Consider the following 24,484-nt stretch of genomic DNA (forward strand, 5'->3'; position numbering starts at 1 on the left):
GCCCTCAGAATCTCAACACAAGACTTCACCTAGTGAGGTGGAACCAGACAGGTGGTGGCGACGGGGCACCGGTGACTCATCCCTGCCTGAACTGATCATTCATTTTTTCCTGCCTGTTTGGTTTTGTGGTTGTGAGCCCCATGCAGGTCTAGAAAGGGGGTCTGCAAACATTCCAGACAGAAAAATTCTGACGCTTCCAAATGTACAGTTCATTAGGAGAAACACAGAATAATTCTGCTCCATTTGAGTCACCAAACCTGAGCCCCAGAATGGGAGAGTTCAGTTCTGGAACATGGACTGCAACAGTAAAGATACAGAATATATGACATTAAAAATGGGTTAAAGAGGGACAGATAAATGGATAATTACATTAAGTAAGATGGATATAATTGGAGTTTTTAAGATTTTTGTAGAATGTTTTATATATAATTTTGTTGCCTCTCAGTATTTAGAACTATAACAATGGCAGGATCTGTATTTCTTTATATCTTTTTTCCTGTTCTATTAACTTTTGTTAATGAAAATTTTAATATAAATAAAAAAAATTAAGATGAGCAATTCCTTTGAACATGCACAAAATTTCCCCTCCCATAACTATATACAGGCCTCGTAGCTATATATTTAGGATACAGGAGAAAAACGGTTTCTATACTTTGTCTCACAAAAAGATGGTAGTAGATTGTATATTCCTCTGCCACAGAACTCAACATGCAGGCCCTGCTCCCTCCCATCCACTTGAAAGTCTGATGATAGTCATTCAATGAAGCATAAAGGCTCCAATATCAAAGTACCATTCTCAATAATGCACAAAATAATGGTTTCGACAAAGACAGCATGTAAAAGTGAATGATAATTCTCATATTCGTTTAGGACTATATTCTAATGCGGCAACATTCAATTTTCTCAACTGCTGCACCTCAACTGACCAAACTAGCATCTTTATCTGAGACAGAGCATAGGTCAGGCTAACATTCTATGCAACCACTCAATGTTAGGATACCTATGAATGTTTTTCTCTGTCTTGGATTCCACGTATCTGGTGTTTTTGCAACATCTGCACAATATTAAGTCAAAATAAATAATAATACCATCCTTTAATAGTCGACCTTCTAAGCCTTGCAGTCCTCCATGCAATCAAATCTGCTTTGTTATGAGTTTTTCCGAAATAATTCAGTCCAAGCATGTTAGCGGATTACGCGGGTCACCTCCAAGTTAGACTACTGTAACTGGCTCTGCGCGGGCTTACCATTAGCCATGATCCAGAAACTGAAACTCGTACAGAATTCGGCAGCCAGACTTCTTACGGGAACATCAAGTTGGGACCGGATTATGCTGGTCCTATACCATCAGCACTGGCTGTCTATTGAGTACCGGGTCATGTTTAAAGTATTGGTTTTCACCTTTAAGGCCATTCACGGCTTTGGACTTGCATACCTGAGGGTCTGCCTCTCCCCATATTGCCCCGTCAGGCCCCTCTGTTCTTCAGAGGAGGACCTGTTGGTGACTCCTGGCCCGAAAGCAATCAGGCTGGCCTCCACAAGGGCCAGGGCTTTTATATACCTGTCCCCCAACCTGGTGAAACAGGCTCCCACAGGAGATCAGGGCCCTGCTGGACTTATAGAGTTTCTGCAGGGCCTGCAAGATGGACCTGTTCCACCAGGCATTTGGCCAGCCTGGATAAGAACATTGCTTCCGTTCCATCTGGCCTCCCATGGGCACAAGGGGGAGGAGGGGGAGGGATGACGCCATCTGATGTTACATGGTTCCTGGTTTCAATTAAATGATATTAGTTTTTATTGTGTTTTAAAGTTGTATTTTATATTGGTTGTTCACCGCCCTGAGCCCTTTGGGGGTCTATAAGACTAATAATAAAAAACAAATAAACAAATAAATAAATAAATAGTCATCTAGATGGAAAGTTGCTCGCTGGCACCATTTCCCTTTGTCTACCTTTCCCCTGATATCTCAGCAACTAACAGCAATAGATCATTATAACACTGTAGACCACTGTAGCATATTAGCAATAACTGATTTTTGTTGCAAAGCCCTCATAGGCATTTTCCCCATGGCCAATATATCCTGGGATAAGGAAATGTACCATTCCAGTTTGGCCATGAATTCTGCAGGGCTTCTGGGCCTAAATTGGGCCCACCCCATGAGATTTGCCTTATCCCGCATCTTTCAAAAAATGATGATTTTGATGGTTCTTTTCAAAATCCTGCGCCGCTCCCGCTCCCATGCAAACACCGTGGGAGTCGGACTGGTTTATTTCTCCTGCCTAGCCACCTGCTCTCCCCACCCCTTAGCTGCAGCCAATCAGAACATCAGAAAAACAGAATTTACGTAAACATATGCAAACTACGTAAACGTTTATGTGGAAAATGGAAATGAACCGAGGGCTCATGCATAATTCACTGGAGTTCTTCCTCCCGGCCTGAATGCGCTGATGAGCAGCCGTGCAAAGGGAGAAACCGGGATAAAAACACACTGGGATATATGATCCCGGGTCTATCCCAGGATATTTTGTCCATGGGGAAAATACCATGAAGACCAACAGTGGTGTGATGGAGAAGACTGCATGGAAAATGTTGGGAAAGGTGTACTGTACTGTGCTCCATTGCCTGTACAATTGCTTCTGCATTTGTCACGGTGTGGACAGGAAAAAAGATAATCATTGCCATTTGAATGAAACCCTGCAGGTCAAGGAAACATTCGACATACACTTGCCTTAGGCAGTAATCCAGCATTGCCTTTCAGTTTCTCTTTGGCTGTGCATGTGCTGTGGGGAATATTTTGCTGCCGATCGTGACTGTATGTTGGCCATTGTGGTTTTACTGATGGTATTCTATTGTTTGATTTTACTGGAAGGATATAATTTTTTTTAAAGAAATGAATACATCAGAGGGGGTGGATTCTGAACCTTCTTGATCTCCCAGTTCCAAGGATTCCGGCAATATTTTTTCTTTCTTGTTTTTAGTTATTTGAAAATTTAAATGTTGTCTGAATTCAACCAAGTTGTTTTCAAAAAGGGAGGGGCAGACTAGGGGCAAATCAGTTGCTATCTACCTTTTGCGTCCATGATTTTATGTATCTAAATGAAAATGTTTCTGTTCTCAAACAAAGGCATAATCTCACAATAGACCTGATTATAACGGAACAGCTAAGATTCAGCAGACATTTACAATCTGGATATGCCATTAAGGGGATGGGATAATAGAATAGTCAGGAAGAGATGAAGTAGACAAAGGAGGAGGAGAAGGGGTTTTGATTTATACCCCCCTTCTCTCCTGTAAAGCGGCTTACAAATTCCATTCCCTTCCCCTCCCCACAACAGACACCTTGTGAGGCAGGTGGGGCTGAGAGAGTTCCAAAGAAATGTGACTAAACCAACGTCATCCAGCAGATTCCATGTATAGGAGCAGGGAAACAAATCCAGTTTAACAGATAAGAGTCTGCCGCTTATGTGGAGGAGGAACTGACCTCTGTAGTCTGGAGTTGGCCTGTAATTCTGGAGGATCTTCAGATCCCTCCTGGAGGCTGACATCTTTACATGTGGAAGATGTCTCCCTCTCTCTTTAGGTCTGGGTTGGGAGATAATAATTGAGGGGTACAACCTATTCCAGAGAAATAGATCAACTAGGAAAGGTGGGAGAGTAGCACTATATGTGAGGGATGATTACACCTGTGAGCAGGTCCATGACTTAAATCCTATGAACCAGGTTGAGAGCATCTGGGTAAAAATTAAGTTCATTATACAATGGAAAGGGGATGCCAAGTCTAGTCGGACACGCATTCTAGATTTTAAGAATGCTGATTTCAGTAAACTTAAGAAACTACTGGTTGTTATCCCATGGTTAAGAATACTAAAAGAGAAGGGAGTACAAGATGGATGGGAGTTTCTTAAAGTGAGATCTTGAAGGCACAATTTCAAACAGTTCCAATAAGGAGAAAAAATGGGAGATGTCTAAAGAAACCAGGACTGATGTCTAAAGAACTCTCAAGTGAGCTAAGATATAAAAGGACCATGTGCAAGAAATGGAAAAAGGGGGAAATTACTAAAGAGGAATTCAAACAAATAGCCAAGACATGTAGGGAGACTGTCAGAAAAGCTAAAACTCACAATGAGCTCAGACTTGCGAGAGATGTTAAAAACAATAAAAAGGGATTTTTGGGTTATGTCCGTAGCAAAAGGAAGAAAAAGGATATGATGGGGTCACTGCATAGAGAAGATGGTCAAATTCTAACAGGGGACAGAGAAAAGGCAGAACTACTCAACACCTTATTTTTCCCCGCAAAAGAAAAACAGTGCTCAACTGAGGGGAAATGGATCAGAAGATACAGTAGGGGAAATTCAGCACAAAATAAATAAAGAGCTAGTACAGGATTGCCTGGATACTTTAAATGAATTCAAATATCCAGGGCCTGATGAACTACATTGCAGGGTATTAGAAGAACTGGCAGAAGTAATCTCAGAACTGCTTGCTATAATCTTTGAAAACTCCTGGAGTACAGGAGAAGTCCCAGTGGACTGGAGGAGAGCTAATGTTGTCCCTGTCTCCAAAAAGGGGACCCAAACAACTACTGCCCAGTCAGCCTGACATCAATACCAGGAAAGATTCTACAGCAGTTCATTAAGGAGACAGTCTGTAAGCACTTGGAAGGGAATAATGTGATCAATGAAAATCAACATGGGTTTCTCAAAAACCCAGACTAATCATGCCAGACTAAACCCAGTCATGCCAGACTAATCTTATCTCTTTTTTTTGATAGAGTGACAAACTTGGTAGATTAAGGGAATGCTGTGGATGTAGCATACCTTGATTTTAGTAAGGCCTTTGACAAGGTGCCCCATGATAGTCTTGCGAGTAAGCTGAAAAGATGTGGACTAGACAATGCAATTGTTAGATGGATTTGTAATTGGTTGACTGACCGAACACAAAGAGTGATCATCAATGGCTCATTTTCATCCTGGAGAGAAGTGAGTAGTGGAGTGCCACAGGGTTCTGTCCCAGGCCCCGTGCTATTCAATATTTTTATCAATGACTTGGATAATGAAATAGAGGGCATGTTAATCAAATGTTCAGATGATACCAAATTAGGAGGGGTAGCTAATATCCTGGAGGACAGGAGCAGGATTCAAAATGATCTGGACAGATTTGAGAGCTGGGCCAAAACTAACAAAATGAATTTCAACAGAGATAAATGTAAGATTCTACACTTAGGCAGAACAAATGAAATGCACAGATATAGGAATGAGTGACACCTGGCTTGACAACAGTACATATGAAAGGGATCTGGGAGTCTTAGTAGGCCACAAACTGAACATGAGTCAACAGTGTGATAATGGCAGCCAAGAAAGCCAATGTGATTCTGGAATGCATCAATAAGAGTATAGTGTCTAGATCGAGGGAAGTAATCGTACCACTCTACTCTGCATTGGCCAGACCTCACCTAGAGTACTGTGTTTAGTTCACCCCAATTTAAGAAGGAAATTGACAAGCTGAAACGTGTCCAGAGGAGGGCAACCAAAATGGTAAAAGGTCTGGAATCCATGCCCTATGAAGAGAGACTTAGGGAGCTGGGGATGTTTAGTCAGGAGAAGCAATGGTTAAGTGGGGAAATGATAGCTATGTTTAAATATCTGAAGGGTTGCCATATGTTTACTGCTGCCTCAGAGACTAGGACACTAATAGATTCAAGGTGCAAGAAAAGAGATTCCACCTAAACATTAGGAAGAACTTCCTGACCATCAGGGCTGTTCGACAGTGGAATTCACTGCCTTGGAGAGTGGTGGAGTCTCCTTCTTTGGAGGTTTTTAAGCAGAGGCTGGATGGCCATTTGTCAGGAGTGCTTTAATTGTGTGTTCCTGCATGGCAGGGGGTTGGACTTGATGGCCCTTGTGGTCTCTTCCAACTCTATGATTCTACCTGGAGGTTATGGGTATGGAGTCTGAGGAGGGCAGGGTTTGGGGAGGGGAGGGACCTCAGTGGGGCAAAATGCCATAGAGTCCACCTTCCAAAGCAACCATTTTCTCCATGGCAATGGATTTCTGTTGCCTAGAAATCTGTTGTAATCCCAGGAGATTTCCAGGTTTGCAATTCTACTCTTCAAAGATGTAATATCCATGGAGAGGATGAAGCTGATGAATGGGTGGCAGAGAGCAGAGGTGATAAATATTAACCGTTAAGACCCATTTTTCCTCCATCCCATTAATCTAAAATCAAAGTTTCCCCAAGTCTGCTTTTCATCGAGAATTGTCAAAGCTTCATGCTACAGATAGTGGGGAGTCTGCTCCTCAAAATATTTACAGTTTGCAAATGGCTGAGGCTGCCATTTCATTTTTCAGTCTGTGGTGGGGATAGAAGAACTGAGAGCATTGCAGGGAGGGCAGCCGTGACAAGGGATAGCGACCTGCCAAGATCCAACGGCAAAATGGCTGCCTGTTTTTAAAGGAGATTTTACAATGAATAGCATTACAAAGAAAGGCCTTTGATTTACAGACCTACAACACAGTCACTTCTAATTTTTCTATAACAACACTGCAGAGAACTAGATCTGAAAGGCCAAGTGTAATGAGAGAGAGAGAGAAAGAGAGAGAGAGAAGGAAAGAAGGAAAGAAAGAAGGAAAGAAAGAAAGAAAGAGAGAGAGAGAGAGAGAGAAAGAAAGAAAGAAAGAAAGAAAGAAAGAAAGAAAGAAAGAAAGAAAGAAAGAAAGAAAGAAAGAAAGAAAGAAAGAAAGACAGACAGACAGACAGACAGACAGACAGACAGACAGACAGACAGACAGACAGACAGACAGACATTCACATGGATGAATATAACCAAAGGAATGAAACTTTTAAAATTTCCCTTACTTTTAACTTTAAAATAATCAGAGAAACTTGTCAATGCTGTTTTACCACCCTATCAGATTTCAGAAAGAAAGGATGAATCACCAATGAAGTAAATGAAGATTACGTGCTATAGATCTTCTGGATTCATTCACATATCATTGGATTGTGTGACCCTTTGCAAGTAAATTATCCTGTGTGGGCAAGACAATTCAGTTGCAAATTATTGCTGTGCTATGTCATAATATCACAAATTAATGCAACATCCAATTAAGTGTGGATGGAACCACAGTGTCCTTGGTAAAATCATCAATGATCAAGCAAAATTTCACTGGTCAAATCGAGAAAATACAAAGATGAGATCAACCTAACCCACATCACAGGATTGTTGTGAGAATTAAAATAGAGGGAGAGGAAATTATATAAACCACTTTGGGTCCTCAAAGCAGAGCATTGATGAAGTAAACAACAAACATTTTAAAATCAAAGGTCTCTCCTGAATTTTTGACTCTGGAAGGAGAAAGATTAATTAAAATCTGTAATTCACCAGTGGTTTTGGATGCAGGGGGAAAGTTTTTTTAAAAAAAATTAAAGGAGAATGGGAACTATGCAGACTAATCCTACGTATGTTACCTGAGTGTAAATCTTGTGACTGACATCAACCACATTCTTGGTTGATGTCTCAAACAATGTTCTCAAACAAGTGTGCAAGTAATTATATTTGTAATATGTTTTGTGTACAATCGCTTGACATGACAGTTTTGATCTGCAAAAGGGGGGGGTTGCTGGATCTCCATTACATATGCACAAGTTGAAATACAAATAGAAACCATCACACTTTTGGCTACTAAAAAAAAGTAAAGAAACTAAATTCGCAAACTGTAGCCCGTGATCATCCTGTCTTGCAATTTTAATGCACATTTTATATAGCTAACAGAGCCAATGCTTTGCCTCCTTAACTTAAGTATTTTGGAGGATGGCTTTTTATACATCTTATATATTACCTTCTTACCCTAGAAATTCACTTCATTTTAGTAACTAGGAATAAGCTAGCATCTATCGAGGTGACAGAGGATGACTTTTTAAAACCTGGCAATTTCTGAATGAGTTCTAGCTTTTGCATGTAATTCAAGAAGGTTTAAAGTTTTTCTTATTTATATATGTTGTTACAATAATCTTAGCAGAAGTGGGAGAAAACTTAAGCAAATTATGAAAAATCAGACAATAGAGTGGATTTCCCCATAATTTTCACAGAATGGGAGATGGTCTTTCGTTCCGACATAGCTGCCTATGCCCCTTTTTGGTTGTTAGTTTTTTTAAAAAAATTCTTGGCCAATTGAACCTGGTGGAATTTCTTTTTACTAGCCAGGATAAACATACAAAAAAAGCAACATTTTGAAACGAAGCAAACGAGGAGGGAGCATATCAAAGCATTACTTGCAAATAAAAATAATCTGAGGACATGTGTTTCACTAAACTGAACCCCACCAGAATTCCAGCAAAATCTCACCTTCCATCACGCTTAGCAATAGCTGCTCCTTTTCTAGCTTCTCTGATTCTTCTGCCTTTCAGAAAAAAAGGAAGATTCCCAACCAGAAAAGCTTCTGCTTCAAAAACGAGTCAAGTTGCATTGTAACAGTGACAACCAGGACTTGACAAGGACAGGAAATGGGTGTGTGATGTGTAGGAACAGAGCACCCCCAGGTGGTGGGGGAAGGGGGCCGATCTAGTGCAAACGTCAGCTCTCAAGAGGCGCACACGATTTTTATTATTTATTTCCCAGAGGAAAAGTTTCATCAACTTTCTGTTGAGGAAAAATGGGACTTTCCAAATAGGGGTGGTTGGAGGGTGTTAACTGATAAGACCCCATGCCTTCAAGACAATCCTGCATGTGTCCTACAGTTTCCCATGTGAACTGAGAGTAGCATTGCCATCTTCCAGGTGGTGGCTGGAGATTTTGCACTACTACAACGGACCTCCAGGAGACAGAGATCAGTTCATCTGGATAACACAGCCACTTTGGAAGGAGGACTCTATGGCATACATCTTTGGCACTGAACCCTGCTGAGGCCCCTCCCGTCCCCAAACCCCGCCCTCCTCAGGCTCCACCCTCCAAATCTCCAGGTGTTTCCCAATCCTGAGCTGGCAGCCCTGTGATTTCTTTATTGCGTAGATGTTCATCCTGCTGCTCCCCCAAGGGTCTCAGGGCTATGCGTTCTCCCCTCCTCCATTTTATCCAGCCAACAGCTCTGTCAGGCAGATTAGGCTAAAGGAGTGTAACAGGCCCAAAGCCACCCATCAAGCTTCCAGGGCAGAGTGGGGATTTGAACCTGGGACTCTCAGATCCTGATCCCATACCTTAACCACTATACCACATTATCATTATCATAAGACAGCCAGGGTGGTGCAGTGGCTAAGGGACAGAGGCGTATGGTCTCTATTCAGACATGGGGTCAGGTCACCGATGTCCCTGAGCACACACCTTTCAGGCCATGGAGGGGCACCGGGTCCCCCCCACCCACATAAACCAGCCTGCAGGGAGGTGGGGGGAGGGCTTGATGGTGTGCCGTTGGGGCACCTGCTGAGGCACCCGCCCCCGCCAAGTCCCACCCCCGGCCTGCACAGAGGCTGAGGGCGGGGCTCGGCAGCAGGCAGGGCTCGGCTCCATGCCACTCCCCTGGGCACAGGGTGGGGGGCGCCCAGAGAAGGTGTTGTCTCTAGGCGCCATCCCCCCCACCGATATGCCCTGGTTAAGGTATGAGACTGGGACCTGGGAAAAACAGATTCGAATCCTCACTCTGCCATGGAAACTTGCTGTGTGCCTTGGGCCAGTCACACACTGACAGCTGCAATCCTGGCAGGTATTTGGGTGGGAGACCTCCAAGGACTACCAGAAGGATGTCATGGAGGTAGGCAGTGGCAAACCACCTCTGAATATCTCTTGCCTTGAGAACGGTACAGGGTCACAGAAGTCAGCTGTGACTTTACAGTCAAAAAACAGACATAGTGACGATTCACCACAGTGGTTTCCTGTGTGAGCAAGACCACTCAGTGGCAAACAGTTATAATGGTAAACACAGGACACAGCGATGTGTGGCTGCTGCCCTAGAACAAGCTGATGCTCCTTTACAATGGCCTCCAAGGAAACCTGAACTTCTCTGGAATGGAGCACGGTGTGAAAGCTGGGGGGAGGGGGGAGGTAGGCATGGTTACCAGGGGCCAAGGCGACGGTTGGCACAGCTGTTCTGGGTGACTGGATACGGGAGACTCTTCTCCCCTTATCTACATGGACAGAAGGTTGAGCAGACCAGAGTAGGAGGGTGGGATGGACTCTCTGTCGCACCATGCAAGGGGGCAGCAGTCGGTTGTCCCTTCCCCTGCGCATCGGCCCCCACATTCTCCTTCTCGCTGTGGGAGTCCTGATGAAGACTCTCACAGGCCTGGCCGAAGGTAATAAATTTGTTTGATGAATTCAGCACATGAGGCGCACACACACTCAGACACACAATGTCGGGGCTGCCAACCCCCAGGTGGATCCACCATATTCCAAAAATGTGGGGTGGGTGCACTGAGCACATACAGACAAATCACTTTTACACCCTGAAGGCTAACACGCTTGTCCTGAGACAGCAATGCACTGTAAATCTTTGTAACAACAAATACATACAAAAGTCCTCCTTGAAACTTCTAAACCAAATAATGCTATCAGCTTACAATGTAAATAATACAAATATTGACACCTTGTAAATAATCTATCCAAGTTTCACAATCATGTTTGGGTTTGGGCTGACCAAACTCCGGTGCATTTGGTTTCGAAATTCCTTCAATGGTCCAATTCTGACAGCTCTAATATACAAAATTCTCATAGTGTGTGTATAATATGTGTATAATAATATTTGACTGTGGCTCTTCCGGGACGACAGTCAACAGCTTTCTCACATGCCTTGTGTAAAGTCCTCAAAGAAAGAGCATGTAATTATACAAGCTATAGAGAATTGTAGCAAGGAGCACTGAAGTGCTGAAGCATCGATTCAACAAATAATTCAAAAAGTGTGGGGTGGGGGACCCCTAATGGCAGCCATGACTTGGTTTGAGGTGGTAAATGTGGACAAACATCCTGGTAAAGGGGAGGACTGAAAATGTTCTAAAAACATTTCAGGTTATTTATGTGGAAAGGGCCAAACTTCAAAGAAGGAGGAGGATATTGCCCTCTAGAGTCGTGGTGGCGAACCTTGGGCACGCCAGATGTTATGGACTACAATTCCCATCAGCCCCTGCCAGCATAGCCAATTGGTCATGCTGGCAGGGGCTGATGGGAATTATAGTCCATAACATCTGGAGTGCCAAAGGTTCGCCACCACTGCTCTAGAGTATCTATCTGGAGATAAGACACTTAATAGGAGATGCTGATTTCATTCTCCTGCCTAACTGCCCTCTGGCTACCCGCTGCAGGGTCTTCTTCTCTTCTTCTTTGGTCACCAGACATCACCTGCTCCATCAGTTTCTTACCACCTGCAGATTAAATGACCTCTCCACTCCTGCCTCTTATCCTTGGGCTAATTTCTCACTTTTCTAATGTAAGGTCCAAGCAGTTCCATGAAGGAGTTTTGATCCTTGCACTAGCCTGTACGGTAGCTTAGACTGAGAAGCCCTAGCCCTGAAATTGTCCAGGGAGTTCCATGAAAAGCCTATGGTGGGGCTGGATGCTAGCTTCTCAAGTCAAAGCATAATCAGTTCATCAACATGGTATACATGTTATTGTATGGGAGTAAATGCTTGTTATTTCCCCTGCAGCAGAAAATGGAGCAGACGAGGAACCGTACTCTGTTAAGTTCATTACAAAGAATTATATTTACGGCAACACAGAACATAAAGGTAACATTTTATGTTTAATCTCAAGAATGAAGGCTGTGTAAACAGTGGGCGCGTGTTTATATAGGTACAGAAAATTGCCAAAGGAAAAAAAATACAGCTCATTCCTAGCCTGGTGCAAGTTCATTGGAAAAACTCCAAATCCCAGCAAGCATGTATTGCCAGTTATGTGCTGGGAAATTAATCCTAAACATACACGGCCCTGATCTGGATTTGTATTATGGCACACAAGGAGAGGGGTACTCTTTGCCTTTTCTCCCCCACACACTGTTTTCTCAATGAAAAATGTCTGCAAATGGGTGGAATTGTGTTTCAGAATGCCTGGTGTGATACAAACTAGTGTGGACTGGGAAATGGGGCATTGTGGTGTTAAGCCCTCAGAGAGCAGGTTGAGATTTCAAGATTGGCTGCTCCTGCACTATAAGAATTTCTCTCCATGTAGGAATAAATATACTGAGGGGAAGTTTAGGGGCCCATCTCCCTGGGAGAGCCTGCTGCTTCCCTGAGACCCCTGTAGCAACCATTTGTTTCTGTTTCCTCTCCATGTCTTCCAGTAAATGTCTACGTGAAAGTGCACCGAGATAGTCCCTTTCTAGTCTGCATGGACTTGACTCTTTCCCAAAGTGAAGTCTTAGACCCCAATCACCTATGGATTGGGCCACAGGGACAGGATCTAAGAGGTGAGTGTCTCCTTTAAACAAATCAAATTATACATGGAAAGAGGTAAGAGCTAAGGATGCCATCCCCCAGGTGGAACCTGGGGTTCCCCTGGAATTACAACTTATCTCCAGACTACAGAGATCAGGGGGAGGACTCTGGCATCCTACCACACTGAGGTCCTTGTCCTCTCCATCTACCTTCCCTCTCCACACACCTTGCTTTTATCTTTTTAAAAGGAGAAAAATCACATATTTTAGTACAGCAATTTTTAACATTAATACAGCAGTTTCAAATAGGGAAGTCAAGAGGGGATTGAAGGATTAAATTCCCCTCCCCTTTCAGTATTGCCCCCAAGGCAAATTGAGACACAACCACAATTTTCATGGTCAAGACAGCCTGTGACCTGTTTATTTATTTAGAATATTTCTGGTCTGTCTCTTCAGAGTCCTGCTCTACGTGGCTTACCATACAAAAACACAGTATTTAAAAACAACAACATGAAGAAGCCACTGAAAAACAAGCCATTAAAAACTGAACCCTTAGACACAAAACAGTCCATAAAACAGAAACAGGCCATCAGAAAGCTGGAAAAAAATTAAAAAGCTGAAAAAAAATTGAACATTAAAAATCTGGAAAAAGAATTTTAAAAATTAAATGCCTGGGTAAAAAGACGTGTCAGTTCCCCTGGAGAAAATGGATGCTTTGGAGGATGGACTTTATGGCCCGCTTGTACCCCACTGAGGTCCCTGTCCTCCCCAGGCTCTATCTCCAAATATCCAGTAGTTTCCCAATCTGTATCTGGCTACCTTGCTCCCCATCCCCCCCTGGTGGCCTGGAGGGACATGGCAATGCTTAGTCTCACCCATCTCTTTCCAAGCAGTCGGAGCTACACCCTCCTGCAGATTTCCTACTTAGAGTTGCAAAAGATGAATTTACAACTGTTCACCTCTCTTCTTCCCCCCCCCCTTTAAGTAGCTAGACCCCTCCCCTAAATGTCCATTGTACATTTATAGTCTGGAGTAGGGGTGTCAAACATGTGGCCCAGGGGTCACATCTGACCCCTTGAGAGGGCTTTTCAGCTGAGGTAACATCCCCCCCCAGCTACCAATCTGGCCTGGTAATCCCACTGTGGGCTTGCCAGCCCATGTACCCACCCACCCAGCTCTTGATCTGGCCTGGTGTATCCCACCAACCAGTGGTGGGATCCAAAAATTTTAGTAACAGGTTCCCATGGTGGTGGGATTCAAACTGTGGTGTAGCACCAATGGGGCTGGGCGGGGCACAACAGGGGTGGGGCAGGGCATTCCGGGGGTGGGGCATTCCTGGGCGGGGCTGTGGGAAGGACACAGCCGCTGCGCCAGTCGTTGGGCGGGAAACGAATGCATGCAGGCACAGGCTGCCACGCACACCGGTGCACCTCCTGCTAGACTGCTTAAGTTCTGCACGCTACTGCTGAGAGAAGGGGCGTAACTAAGGCAAAAATCACGTGGCAAAATCACCAATTAATAACCCCCTCTCGGCACACACAAATAATTAGTAACCTACTCTCAGGAACCTGTGAGAACCTGCTGGATCCCACCTCTGCCACCGACCCACCCCTGTCCCAATCTGAGCTGGTGAGACTGCTGTATGCTCGCCAGCTGAGGCGACAACCTTGCCCTTCCCAGTGCCACTCTGGGCTAGTGAACCAATCATGGGTTCACCACATAAGACAGACATTCCCTCCCACCCAGTGCTGATCGGGGCTGGCAAGCCTGCTGGGAATTCACCAGCCGAGGCAGCCACCCCCTCCCCCCCACACACATACATCTGGACTCAGCCTGACCAAGTCATATTAATATCATATCCAGCCCTCATAACAAATTAGTTTGATACTCTGGACTAGAGTGATCTCATACCCCATGCATGAACTGACCAACAGTGGTGTAGTGGCTAAGAACAGGTGCACTCTAATCTGGAGAACCGGGTTTGATTATCTGCTCTGCCACTTGAGCTGTGGAGGCTTATTTGGGGAACTAAATTAGCCTGTGCACTTCAACACACACCAGCTAGGTGACCTTGGGCTAGGCACAGCTTTTTGGAGCTCTCTCAGCCCCACCACCTCACAGGGCAGAGGTGGGATCCAACCAGTTCTCACCACTTCTCTAGAAGTGGTTACTAATTTTTTCCGAGTGCCAAGAAGGGGTTACTAAAGCAACCTCCCTGCCCAATAGGGACTGGAGGTGCGTGTGTGCGGCGGCGCCACTGTTTGAATCCCACCACCATTGGAACCTGTTATTAAAATGTTTGGATCCCACCACTGTCACAGGGTGTTTGTTGCGGGGGGAGGGGGCAGGGCGGGGGGCGGAAGGGAAAGGAGATTGTAAGCCCTTTTGAGTCTCTTTACAGGAGAGAAAGGGGGATATAAATCCAAACTCTTCCTCCTCCTCCTCCTCCTCTTTCTTCTCCCAGTTACTTCTGTGCTTCTGTGACATTTGGCTAATGCAGCTATCAGTATTGCTTTATAAGAAAGAGAATGTGGGGTGGAGGGGAAGGGGGAGGGGGAGGGGAGAGGGGGAGACGCAAAGCCTCCCCTCCCCTCCCCTCCCCTCCCTGCCCATTTCCCCTTTTTCAAAAGCCACCCTCAGGAAGTCTTTACTTCAGCCTGGGAACACTTACAAGCGCCCATGTTTTCTCCTCAGCTGGGGGTAAAAGCAGTGAAGGTGCTGGCTTTTTCCAGTTGCAGGAGAGGCAAGTTTCCCACCATTTCGTTTCCTCCTCTCTTCCAGGATAAAGCAGATCCAAGGCTGCATTTGCAAAGGGGAGGACTTAAAATAACCCCAAAGAATCCTAATGTGCAATTAAACCCTCAGCCGCCATTTCGCTGAACAAAAACCAGGCTGAATTCTTCTTCCTTCTGCATGCAGGGCGCATTACAAGCTTCCACTAGCAGCCAGTCTCTAAGGCCAGAGAGCAAGTCCCCTTTTACTTGACTGTGACCTTGGATCCTTTGTGGCTGTGTTGCTATGATGTGGCTAAGGCCACACAGTTACACCCCTGACCTGGCTTCACATTTCTTTTTCAGGACAGAAATATGTGAACATCACAGAAACCGGAAAATTGATGCTGCTCAATTTTAACGAAAACTTGTCCGGATCTTATACTTGCACGCTTACTTACAGAGTTGTCCAAGGGGACATGCAAGTTGAACAAGAAAAAGTCCAGGCATACAAATTTATGGTTTATGGTAAGTGAAACGGAGCCTTGACCCGTTCCTATCCCTCCTCCGGCCTTGCAATAAGCCAGTCATTTACATCATGGCTTTTACCAGCTCGTTTCCTGATGCCTACTTCCTTCTTTTCCCAGACCAGTCCTGGCTTTGCTCCACCTCACAGACACAGGAATGCTTTACATTGTATGTGGGGTTTTTTTGGGTGGGAGTGTCCCTCTGCACTCTTCTTTCTCCCTGACATGTGTAACAGAGTGACCAGTGGGGTTTCCTTTGCCACCCAAAATATCCTAGACTAGTGTTCAGGGATCTGCTTTTTACTCTGCTGCCACCATTAAAGAGGAATCCCAAAACTGCTGCTGGCTGCCAAATATAATAAAGGATCCCACCTCACATTCGCATAATAAAGGATCCCACCTCACATTTGAGGGGAATGTCCTTCAGAGTCCCTTAATCAAAAAAATGGAGGGAACTCAAATTGGCTGGGATTCTAGTCTCTCAGACAGACACTCTTCAACCTCTCACACACAAACAAGCGCCCAGGGCTGGCTTCACGAGGAGTAACTTGCAGAACACAACGAGATGAACTTTATTTTAAAAGCAAACCTTGAAAGTCTTCTTTACACTGGCTCAGAAGAGGTACTAACGGCTTGATGATGGTTTCAGAGAGGTTCTTTTCACTTAGCAGAAAGTTAAGCAGAAGCTTCAGATGTTAACCCATAGGGTTTCACACACAGAGAGACACACGCAGGTGTCTCTTCAGGAGTGATTTTGCTTTAGATCTACTAAGTTTCTTCACAGACAGACACTAGTTCTTTCTGATCCACAACCCACTGAATACACACACACACAGCCTATGCCCTGTGAGATTCTGGCATACAAGCCTCCCTCTCTCACACTAATCCCAAACTGGCCTCACTGCCTCTGGATCGGGCTTTTCCCAGACTGGTGTTACACAGGGGTAGGGCAGACTCTAGGTCTGGACAGGCCCCAGTCTGACACTTAAACCACTACACCACACTGGCTGGTCTTTAAACTCCTACTTTAAATCCTATTTTACTGTAGGAGTTTTACAGATTAATATTATCAATAGAGACAAATTATATGGTGTGTCCATATAACACCTTTGCTTTCTTTTTTTTAAAGCATATCGGGAGCCGGATTACACATATCATGTGTCTGTTCACTATACCACCAAGGACTGCAGTTTGAAAGCCAATGAAGAATTCTTCAAAGATCTAGAGAAAGTCCTGAACCATTTGATTTCCCACCTGACCTGCCATGTCATAGATTCATCATACAAATGTCACTCCGTCAAGAGACCCAAGCATGTGCTGATGGAGGAGCTGTTTGTTACTTTTCAAGGTAACAGCATGGAGTGGGTGTGGGGTGTGTGTGGGGGTGTGTGGGGTGTGTGTGGGGTGTGTGTGTGTGTGATCATCATGAAATTATGCAAGGGGCCTACAGGGAGCCCCATGACGCAGAATGATAAGCAGTCAAAGCTCTGCTCATGACCCAAGTTCGATCCCAACAGAAGTCAGTTTCAGGTAGCCAGCTCAAGATTGACTCAACTTACCATCTTTACGAGGTTGGTAATGTCAGTACTACCCCTGGCATCAAAGCGCCCCAACATCAAACGGGGCTATGGTTTCTGCAATGCTAATGTGCTTCCCTGACTTGCAGCTTCCTACTGCCTTTGTACTTTGTAGCCTATAGTATGTAGATTGTGCCCAAGCACCAGTTGGGCTGAGAACCCTCTCCACCGGCTTGAGAATTGAACAATTGTCACCTTCTTGCTTTGTAATGCTTTTCTTTGAAGTTCCTCGGGACAGAAGGGAGGGGGACACCTTTATGGCATTAAAAGGGCGCTAGAAGAGCCAGTGTTTAGAAGTGGCTTCTTCTAGGCCATGTCTGTCAATAAAGACTTCTGATCATAATCATTGAGTCCGATATTGATCCAGATCCAGGGCTTGACAGATAAATGAATGCCCAGTTTGCTGGAGGAAAGTGTAGATGACTGGGGAAGGCAGTGGCAAACCACCCCTTAAACACAGTCTGCCTGGTATTCACCTTCTTGCTTTGTAATGTCCTCCCATGGGTCAGTAGTATTGGCCCGTTGCTTATACCGCAAAACAACGCCTACCTTTTGACTGGCCTTGAAGTTCCTCGGGAACTGCAGAGCAGGGGTGGGGGTGGGGATCCCATGAGTGGTCTCTCTGTGCTTTCAGCTTAAAAGGGCGCTAGAAGAGCCAGTGTTTAGAAGTGGCTTCTTCTAGGCCATGTCTGTCAATAAAGACTTCTGATCATAATCATTGAGTCCGATATTGATCCAGATCCAGGGCTTGACAGATAAATGAATGCCCAGTTTGCTGGAGGAAAGTGTAGATGACTGGGCGCTAAGGCAGCCCTGGGCAAACTGTACCCCTGGAAAACCCTGAGTTGGATGCCCCAGCAGGTATTACACTCACGACCAAATTTCTTTTGCACTTGGGACATTGGTGCCGCAGAGTGCATTTTTTAAACATATCAGCACCACAATTTCAGCATCTATGATGTGGATACTGTCATGTATATACTCCCCATGTCTGGTCAGTAGTATTGGTTCAAGTCCAAATTTATGGACTCCCAAAGATTACATCCCCGGTACCAATGGGAGCTAATGATTAAGGAACCACCACAGTTTGAGAGTCAACTGCTTTGAACAAACTGCGCAAAACCACAATCCAGGTTTACCTGATAATTATGAAACTTTGAGACCTTGTATCTTCAGGGAACTGCAGAGCAGGGGTGGGCAGTGGGGATCCTCAATGCCAGAACAAAGAGTCTTGGGCAAATCTCTAGGATGATGTTCCTGAAGGGGCGCATTTTTTGATGTATCAGCGCCAAATTTCTGGGCTAGCTGCACATCACACTGTAGATGGGACCCCAGGTTTTGGTGCACCCTTGTTTAGGGGTCCAGTTATGGACTGCAAGAAATTTTTACCTCCACATTTCTGCTGTAGGAACAGCTACCGCTTGAAACTTTTAGTTTCTTAGGTACTTTGGACGAAGGCTCTGATTCAGATGATACAAGTACGAACTAATCCAATCAAATACCCTCCTGCAAAATCTGATTTCTTCTATAATGACTGAAGAGCACAGTCTCCGCTGGAATATAAGAGACCTAATGATACCCAGGTTCAGTGCTGCACAGTTGGTTGGTGGACCCTCTAACTAACCCATTGGAAATAGTGGCGTAGACTCTAATGATGATCAAACTGCATTACGGGTAAAAAAACACTAAAATGCCAAAACGAACCCAGCATTTTGATATACTTACAAAGAAGTGATACCTGGGCTGCTGCCCATATGGCAATGAGCATTCGCCAGTGGGTGTTTTAAGCCACATTCATTTTAAGTTTTAAGTCCCATCATTTTCCCAACTTGATATGAACTGAGGGATACACAATTTGTCCTGTTGGAAACCCTTATATGTAGCCCACTCGTTCATAGAGATTTCCCCAAAAAGGCAAATAATGGTTCCCCAGTCAGAATACCAGCACTGGGGAGGGGAAGTGTAAGCCCACACATCATGTGGCCCCAACATGAACAGAGATCTTGTACACCTGTGAATCTAAGTTTTAAAAGAAAATATCCATACCTGTTTGCCTGACAAACCTAGAGCAGACACAAAAAAGGACCAATAAACATCATAGCATGTTGGTTGCTGTGGGTTTTCCGGGCTGTGTGGCCGTGGTCTGGTAGATCTTGTTCCTAATGTTTCGCCTGCATCTGTGGCTGGCATCTTCAGAGGAGTATCATAGAGAGAAGTAACAGTGATATAGCTGCGGGTGGGGGATGTAGGAAAAATTGCACCTGAAGGTGGAAAAATACACAGAAAACTCCTGTATGGAAGCTCTGTTGCCCGTGCCCATCTGTCTCCATACGCAAGCAGCAATGAATGCAAAATGGAGAATCCTCACTACAGGGAAGCAGCTAAGCGAGCACCAAATTATCTGCTGCTCCAGAGTCCTAGGCAGTGCAGAGGGGTCCTTTTCAGCACAGGAAATGTTCTCTCAGAGGCATTTGGTTTTTAAAAGTCACTACCACAAAGCAATGATGAAAATGCCTTCATGATGTGCAGGTATAGTTAAATAGGAAATAGGAACCAGCCCTTTCCTGTATTCATCCCTTGCTTCCCTCCTCGCCATCAGAGTTTAGATGTTTTCCTCCCTCGTTGGCCCAAAGATGGAGCTGCAACACAGCCTATCTATCTCTTGGCTCGACAGTCCTTTACTAGCAACACTGCTGCAGGCCAGAGATGACATTGCTGGGAGGCTTGTTTTCCTACACCGACTTACCTGGGAGTCAGTCCCTTTCCGATAATCAGGACTTAACAGAAACTAAGTTAGACCTAACTTCTTCTTTGTGGTGTTTTAATAACCTGATGCATAACTCAGAGGGAAGTGAATGCTCATTGGCAAAAACACCTTCTGCCTTCTCTTGCCTCTCTTACAGTCAACCCCTTTGCCCCCGGCTGGGAAGTTGCCTGCCAGAAGACCACCCAAGACTGTGAAGACGTGACAAACAGCCGCGTGCAAGAGGTCAGAAATATTTGTTGGTCAAACTTATGCCTTTGTTATCCTAAGTAGGTAGTCTTCTTGAGAGGTGAGGGACTTAGCCCGGAGGCTGAGCTAAAAATTGTGCTAAAGGTGGTAGTGGAGACAGAAAGACAGAGATTGTCCCAGCAAAACTTTCTAAATAAGCCAGGCCAATGTTCAACCGGAAGTTGCTTTTTTGTAGAGAAAGAGGTACAAAATGAAAAACACACATAAATACATACAAGAGCTAACCAAAGTAATAAGGAAGCGTGAGAATAGCTTCAGGAAATGGGGTGTTACTTATACCAGGACTGAAGACCACATCCACAAGGAGAAATACTGAAGAGAGAAATACAAACCTCCAGGCATTTCCAAACTCGAGTTGGGAATCCTAGCAGACAGCCTGCAATTGTCCTGAAAGGACTGAATGGAATTGGAATGCTCTACCTTTTTGGGGTGGGGATTCACTTTACAGCCATTTTAACAGTCCCTGTTTCCTGGGATGGCTTTTTGGTCTCCATCCCTGGTAAATCCCTGTCCCTATTTTTGCTGTTTGAGGCTGTGGCCGCTGTGCCATGCCAGAATTCCAAATGTGTTCACATGTTCAAAAGGGTTGGGGATCCCTGCACTAATCAATACACGTTTGCATAGTTTACAAAAACTGAGCAATATAAGAGTTCATTACAAGCGGTTTGGGAGTGCTTGAATGCTGTGAGGTTGACCGCTATCTTTGATACACTTAGAGTTAATGGCACACTCTTTGGATTTGGATTCTGTTTCATACTTTTTGGGATTCAAACTTGTCAGTGTGAGTGGCTAGCATCACCATTCTTCAGCGCTCAGCAACCTTCTAGGGATGTCCAGAAGTTAATATATATATAAATATCTATAAGGAGTCTTGATATCTTTGTATGTTTTAGGCCCGATGGCTGATTGAAGAGTTTTTCCGCAAGCAGTCGTATGTCTTGAAACATGAATTTCAGAACACCCCTGTGATTCATTACGTAGACCACAGTTTCCAAGTCACTCGCCTCGACAGCTGTCACCCAGGATTTGGGAAAAACGATGTCACTCACAATGACTGCACAAACTGCTGTGGTATTTGTTTGTTTCGATTTTTGCTGCCCCGTCTCCTCAGGCAGGGTACCTGGTTCCCCCTCCCCTTTCTTCACCACAGCTCTGTGAAGTAGGTCAGGCTGAGACAAGCACAACTTGTCCAAAGACACCCAGTGATCGGAACATCCTTAAGTCTCCACTTGGGTTCCCTGTTCAAGTCATTAGAGAAACTTGCCTCTTTTCTACCACCTCCTCCGCAATCCCAGGCGGGGTTATACCCTTCTGTTGAAGCCAGTGGGTTTAGAAGGGCAGAACTCTGCTTAAGATGGCACTGTATATTTTGTACCTGCTAGATAAGACAGGGGAATTTCACAAGGGTTGGTAGTAGTCAAATCTGTGATTTAAATATTATCTCTAATCTTGAGAATTTATCTCCAGCATGCTGAGTTGCTGATATATCCACACCTGCACCACAGAAATGCCCTGGTTATATTGTTACCCGCTGCTTGGGCAACAATTAATCAAACCAGAACACAATTTTATAAAATAAAGTAAAATAATTTATTCCTAATTCTGGGTAGCAGCAACCCGGCCCAGCAGAGGGGAGAGTTTTTAACAGAGGACCCAAAGTAGCAAGCCTCCAGCAGCAACTGCCCCCCTCCTGGGCAAAGTCCAGGATTCTTATAGTGTTTTGGGGTGTTATAGCAGAAAAACAAAACAAACAACAAAAGAAGGACCATTAAGCAAAGCCAGCTTTGCAAGACCTGCTCCTATGAGATTTCCTTTGGAGGGAAACCTTATCTAGGGGGTGTGTATGAGAGTGTATTGTTCGGTAGCTTGATCCAATCAAGAGTACAATGGGAGCAGTGCAGAGAGCAATTACATGAGGAGGAAACTAGTTTTTCAGGCTGCAGGAAAACCTTATAGGAACATATCTTTTACAGAAACAGATTTTTAAAACTTAACAGAATATATCTAACTAAATAATAAGACAAAATAAAATACGATTTTCTTTTGGCCACTGGTAACAATATTAAACTGGTATAGGATAGTAATTTTCATACCTATCCAGAGAGCTCTGAAGTTTAACGGAAGTGTCTTAGTTAATGCCAGATGTGCTCCCCTAAAAATCAGCCTGCCCACCACTACCCATTTCGTCTGCAGTAGGCTGCCATAGGAGACTGTTGAGGGGTGTCTTCTAGATACAAACTCTGACTGCTCCGGGTGGCTCTGAGGCTCCGTAGGCCTGGTGGGGTATGACACAGGGACAGGAAGTTCCAGAGTCCTCTGTAGTGTGCCAGGACTCCAAGAAAACCATTGTGGAAAATACTTCCTCTAGGTAAAAATACTGCAGGATGTAGGATTGTCAACCAAGGATGTAGGTGCACTACTGGAGAGCTCTCAGAATTCCAGACCACAGAGACCTGGTCCTCTGGAGAAAATGGCTGCTTTGGAGGGTGAGCCCTATGGGGAGTATCTAGCTGAAATGGCACCCAGGGCTTATCCCAGACTTCTCCCCCTCCCCTTCCAGGTCCAGCTGCAGGAGAGATCCAGGAAGAAAGCCCCTCCCCCCTGCCTCCCAAGGCATGCAGACTCTTAAGTCCAAAAGGGCTTGGTCAGGACAGGCGGGGAGAGAGCGGAGCACCTAGACAAAGAGTGGAACAGGTTAGGCTGGGCAGGGCAGGTGACCTAGGTAAATGTTTGGATCAAATGACCCCCAAGTGACCTAGGTAAATGGCGTTTGGATCAAATGACCCTTCTCCCCCACAAGATATGCCATTAAAGCTCTATGGGATTTTACCCTGCTGAGGTCCCAGCCATCCTCAATCCCTACATTCTCCAGGCTCTACCCCCCCCCCCAAAATCTCCAGCAATTTTCCAACATCATCTCTATGAAAGGTGGACTGTATTGCATTACACTCCTCCAAAGACCCTCCCCTCCTCAGACTCCACCCCCAAAATCTCCAGGTATTTCCCACCCAGGAACTGGCAGCCCAAGACAATGGTCTTGGATTGCTTTTGTCCGCCTGCCTATTAAAGCACGTCTGTCCTCCTTTCTGCCTTTCAGTTTTTACAGCTTCAGTGATGCTTAACCCTTTTCTTCCTGACCTGGTGTCTGTTGGCCCTTTCACTTTGCAGTGGCCTGTGACCCAGGGACCTACAGCCCCAACGACGAGGTGGTTTGTCTCAAATGTACCAACATTCGGATTACATTCTATGGAGCAAAATCTTGCTAAATAAAGTTGGAAGGAAAAAGGGAAGAGTTGTCAGCAGAAAACCTTGTTATTTCCCTCCTGTGCGAATTGCAGTGTGTGTGTGCGTGTCAGTGCAGGGAGAATGTTGTGAAATCAAATCACGATGCTATCTCTGATAATAAATCATAGGTAAGTTTGGCTAGAAGCAAAGAGGGAAGAGACCTAAATACACAGTTGCCCCTTTGGGCAGCATAACATTTGCCTTTCTCTATTGCTAAACATTTGATGCCTTCTTCCATCTTTATTGCAGTGCTAGTTTTTGCAGGATTCCGCAAGGCAAGGACAGGAAAGGCCAAAAAGATTGTCCAGGGGGGAGTGAGGCCAGAGGGCTGGGGCAAATCTGATGCATGCCAGAGTTGCCAGGGGGTGGTGGAGTGTGGGTTTGCCAGATCCAGGCTGGGAACCTCCTAGAGATTAGGGGATGGAGCCTGGGGGGAACAGGGACCTCAGCATGGCAGAGAGCCAGCATGGTGTAGTGGTTAAGAGCAGGTAGATTCTAATCTGGAGAACTGGGTTTGATTTCCCACTCCACCTGAGTGGCAGAGGCTTAACTGGTGAACCAGATGTGTTTCTGCACTCCTACATTCCTGTCAGGCCAAACAGGGTGGAGGGGACAGATGGGCCAAGTTTTTATAGACCCTGGTTTTTATAGACCCTGGTCTGCAACCTGCGGTTCCAGAGCCTCATGTGGCTCTTTCATCTTTGTACTGCGGCTCTGCGAGGCTTGTGTCCTCTCAGCCTCGTTCGGAGAGTCGCCCTAAGGGTTAATAGGAAAGAGTCCCCGTTCCTAGAGAGGCACAGCCCAAGATGGCTATCCCAAGTCACTTCCGGCTTCCCTGTCCCAGCTGCCTGGTTGGCTGATGCCGGTGGTCATGGCACGGGGTGGGGGTGGAGCACCGCTGGTGGATCCTCTTGAACAGGTGAGCGATGAAGGGCGGGAAACGGGAGAGAGTTGCAGGAGCACAGATTTTCAGCGCAATCCTAACCTCAGTCCGCCCCCCTTGAATGAAGGGGTCAGGGGTT

At 45.2% G+C, this 24,484-nt stretch overlaps 2 protein-coding genes across 2 annotated transcripts in view; one reads left to right on the plus strand and one right to left on the minus strand.

Moving 5' to 3' along the window:
* Positions 1 to 8,471, minus strand: part of IKZF3 (IKAROS family zinc finger 3) — a 75,475-nt gene extending 67,004 nt beyond the window's left edge. The window contains exon 1 of the mRNA XM_048517651.1: positions 8,341 to 8,471. Coding sequence (XP_048373608.1) covers positions 8,341 to 8,347 — 7 coding nt within the window. The 5' untranslated portion in view covers positions 8,348 to 8,471. The remainder of the gene's footprint in view (positions 1 to 8,340) is intronic.
* A 1,703-nt stretch (positions 8,472 to 10,174) lies between these two features.
* On the plus strand, positions 10,175 to 23,443 carry ZPBP2 (zona pellucida binding protein 2). Its single transcript, XM_048518389.1, has 8 exons — positions 10,175 to 10,280; positions 11,625 to 11,705; positions 12,257 to 12,382; positions 15,427 to 15,588; positions 16,717 to 16,935; positions 20,068 to 20,153; positions 21,071 to 21,248; positions 23,346 to 23,443. The coding sequence occupies exons 1-8, from the start codon at positions 10,175 to 10,177 to the stop codon at positions 23,441 to 23,443; spliced, it is 1,056 nt and encodes a 351-aa protein (XP_048374346.1).
* The last annotated feature ends 1,041 nt before the right edge of the window (positions 23,444 to 24,484 follow it).

This window comes from Sphaerodactylus townsendi, linkage group LG15 (genome assembly GCF_021028975.2).
Source record: "Sphaerodactylus townsendi isolate TG3544 linkage group LG15, MPM_Stown_v2.3, whole genome shotgun sequence".
Classification (NCBI taxonomy): Eukaryota; Metazoa; Chordata; class Lepidosauria; order Squamata; family Sphaerodactylidae; genus Sphaerodactylus; species Sphaerodactylus townsendi.

What these genes read in the sequence shown, in the direction of transcription:
- ZPBP2 (XM_048518389.1), top strand. Translation starts at nt 10,175, where the DNA reads ATGCAAGGGGGCAGCAGTCGGTTGTCCCTTCCCCTGCGCATCGGCCCC. An exon ending in TCTCACAGGCCTGGCCGAAG is followed by an intron (nt 10,281 to 11,624) that starts GTAATAAATTTG and finishes TTTCCCCTGCAG; the next exon opens with CAGAAAATGGAGCAGACGAG. An exon ending in CAAACAGCCGCGTGCAAGAG is followed by an intron (nt 20,154 to 21,070) that starts GTCAGAAATATT and finishes TGTATGTTTTAG; the next exon opens with GCCCGATGGCTGATTGAAGA.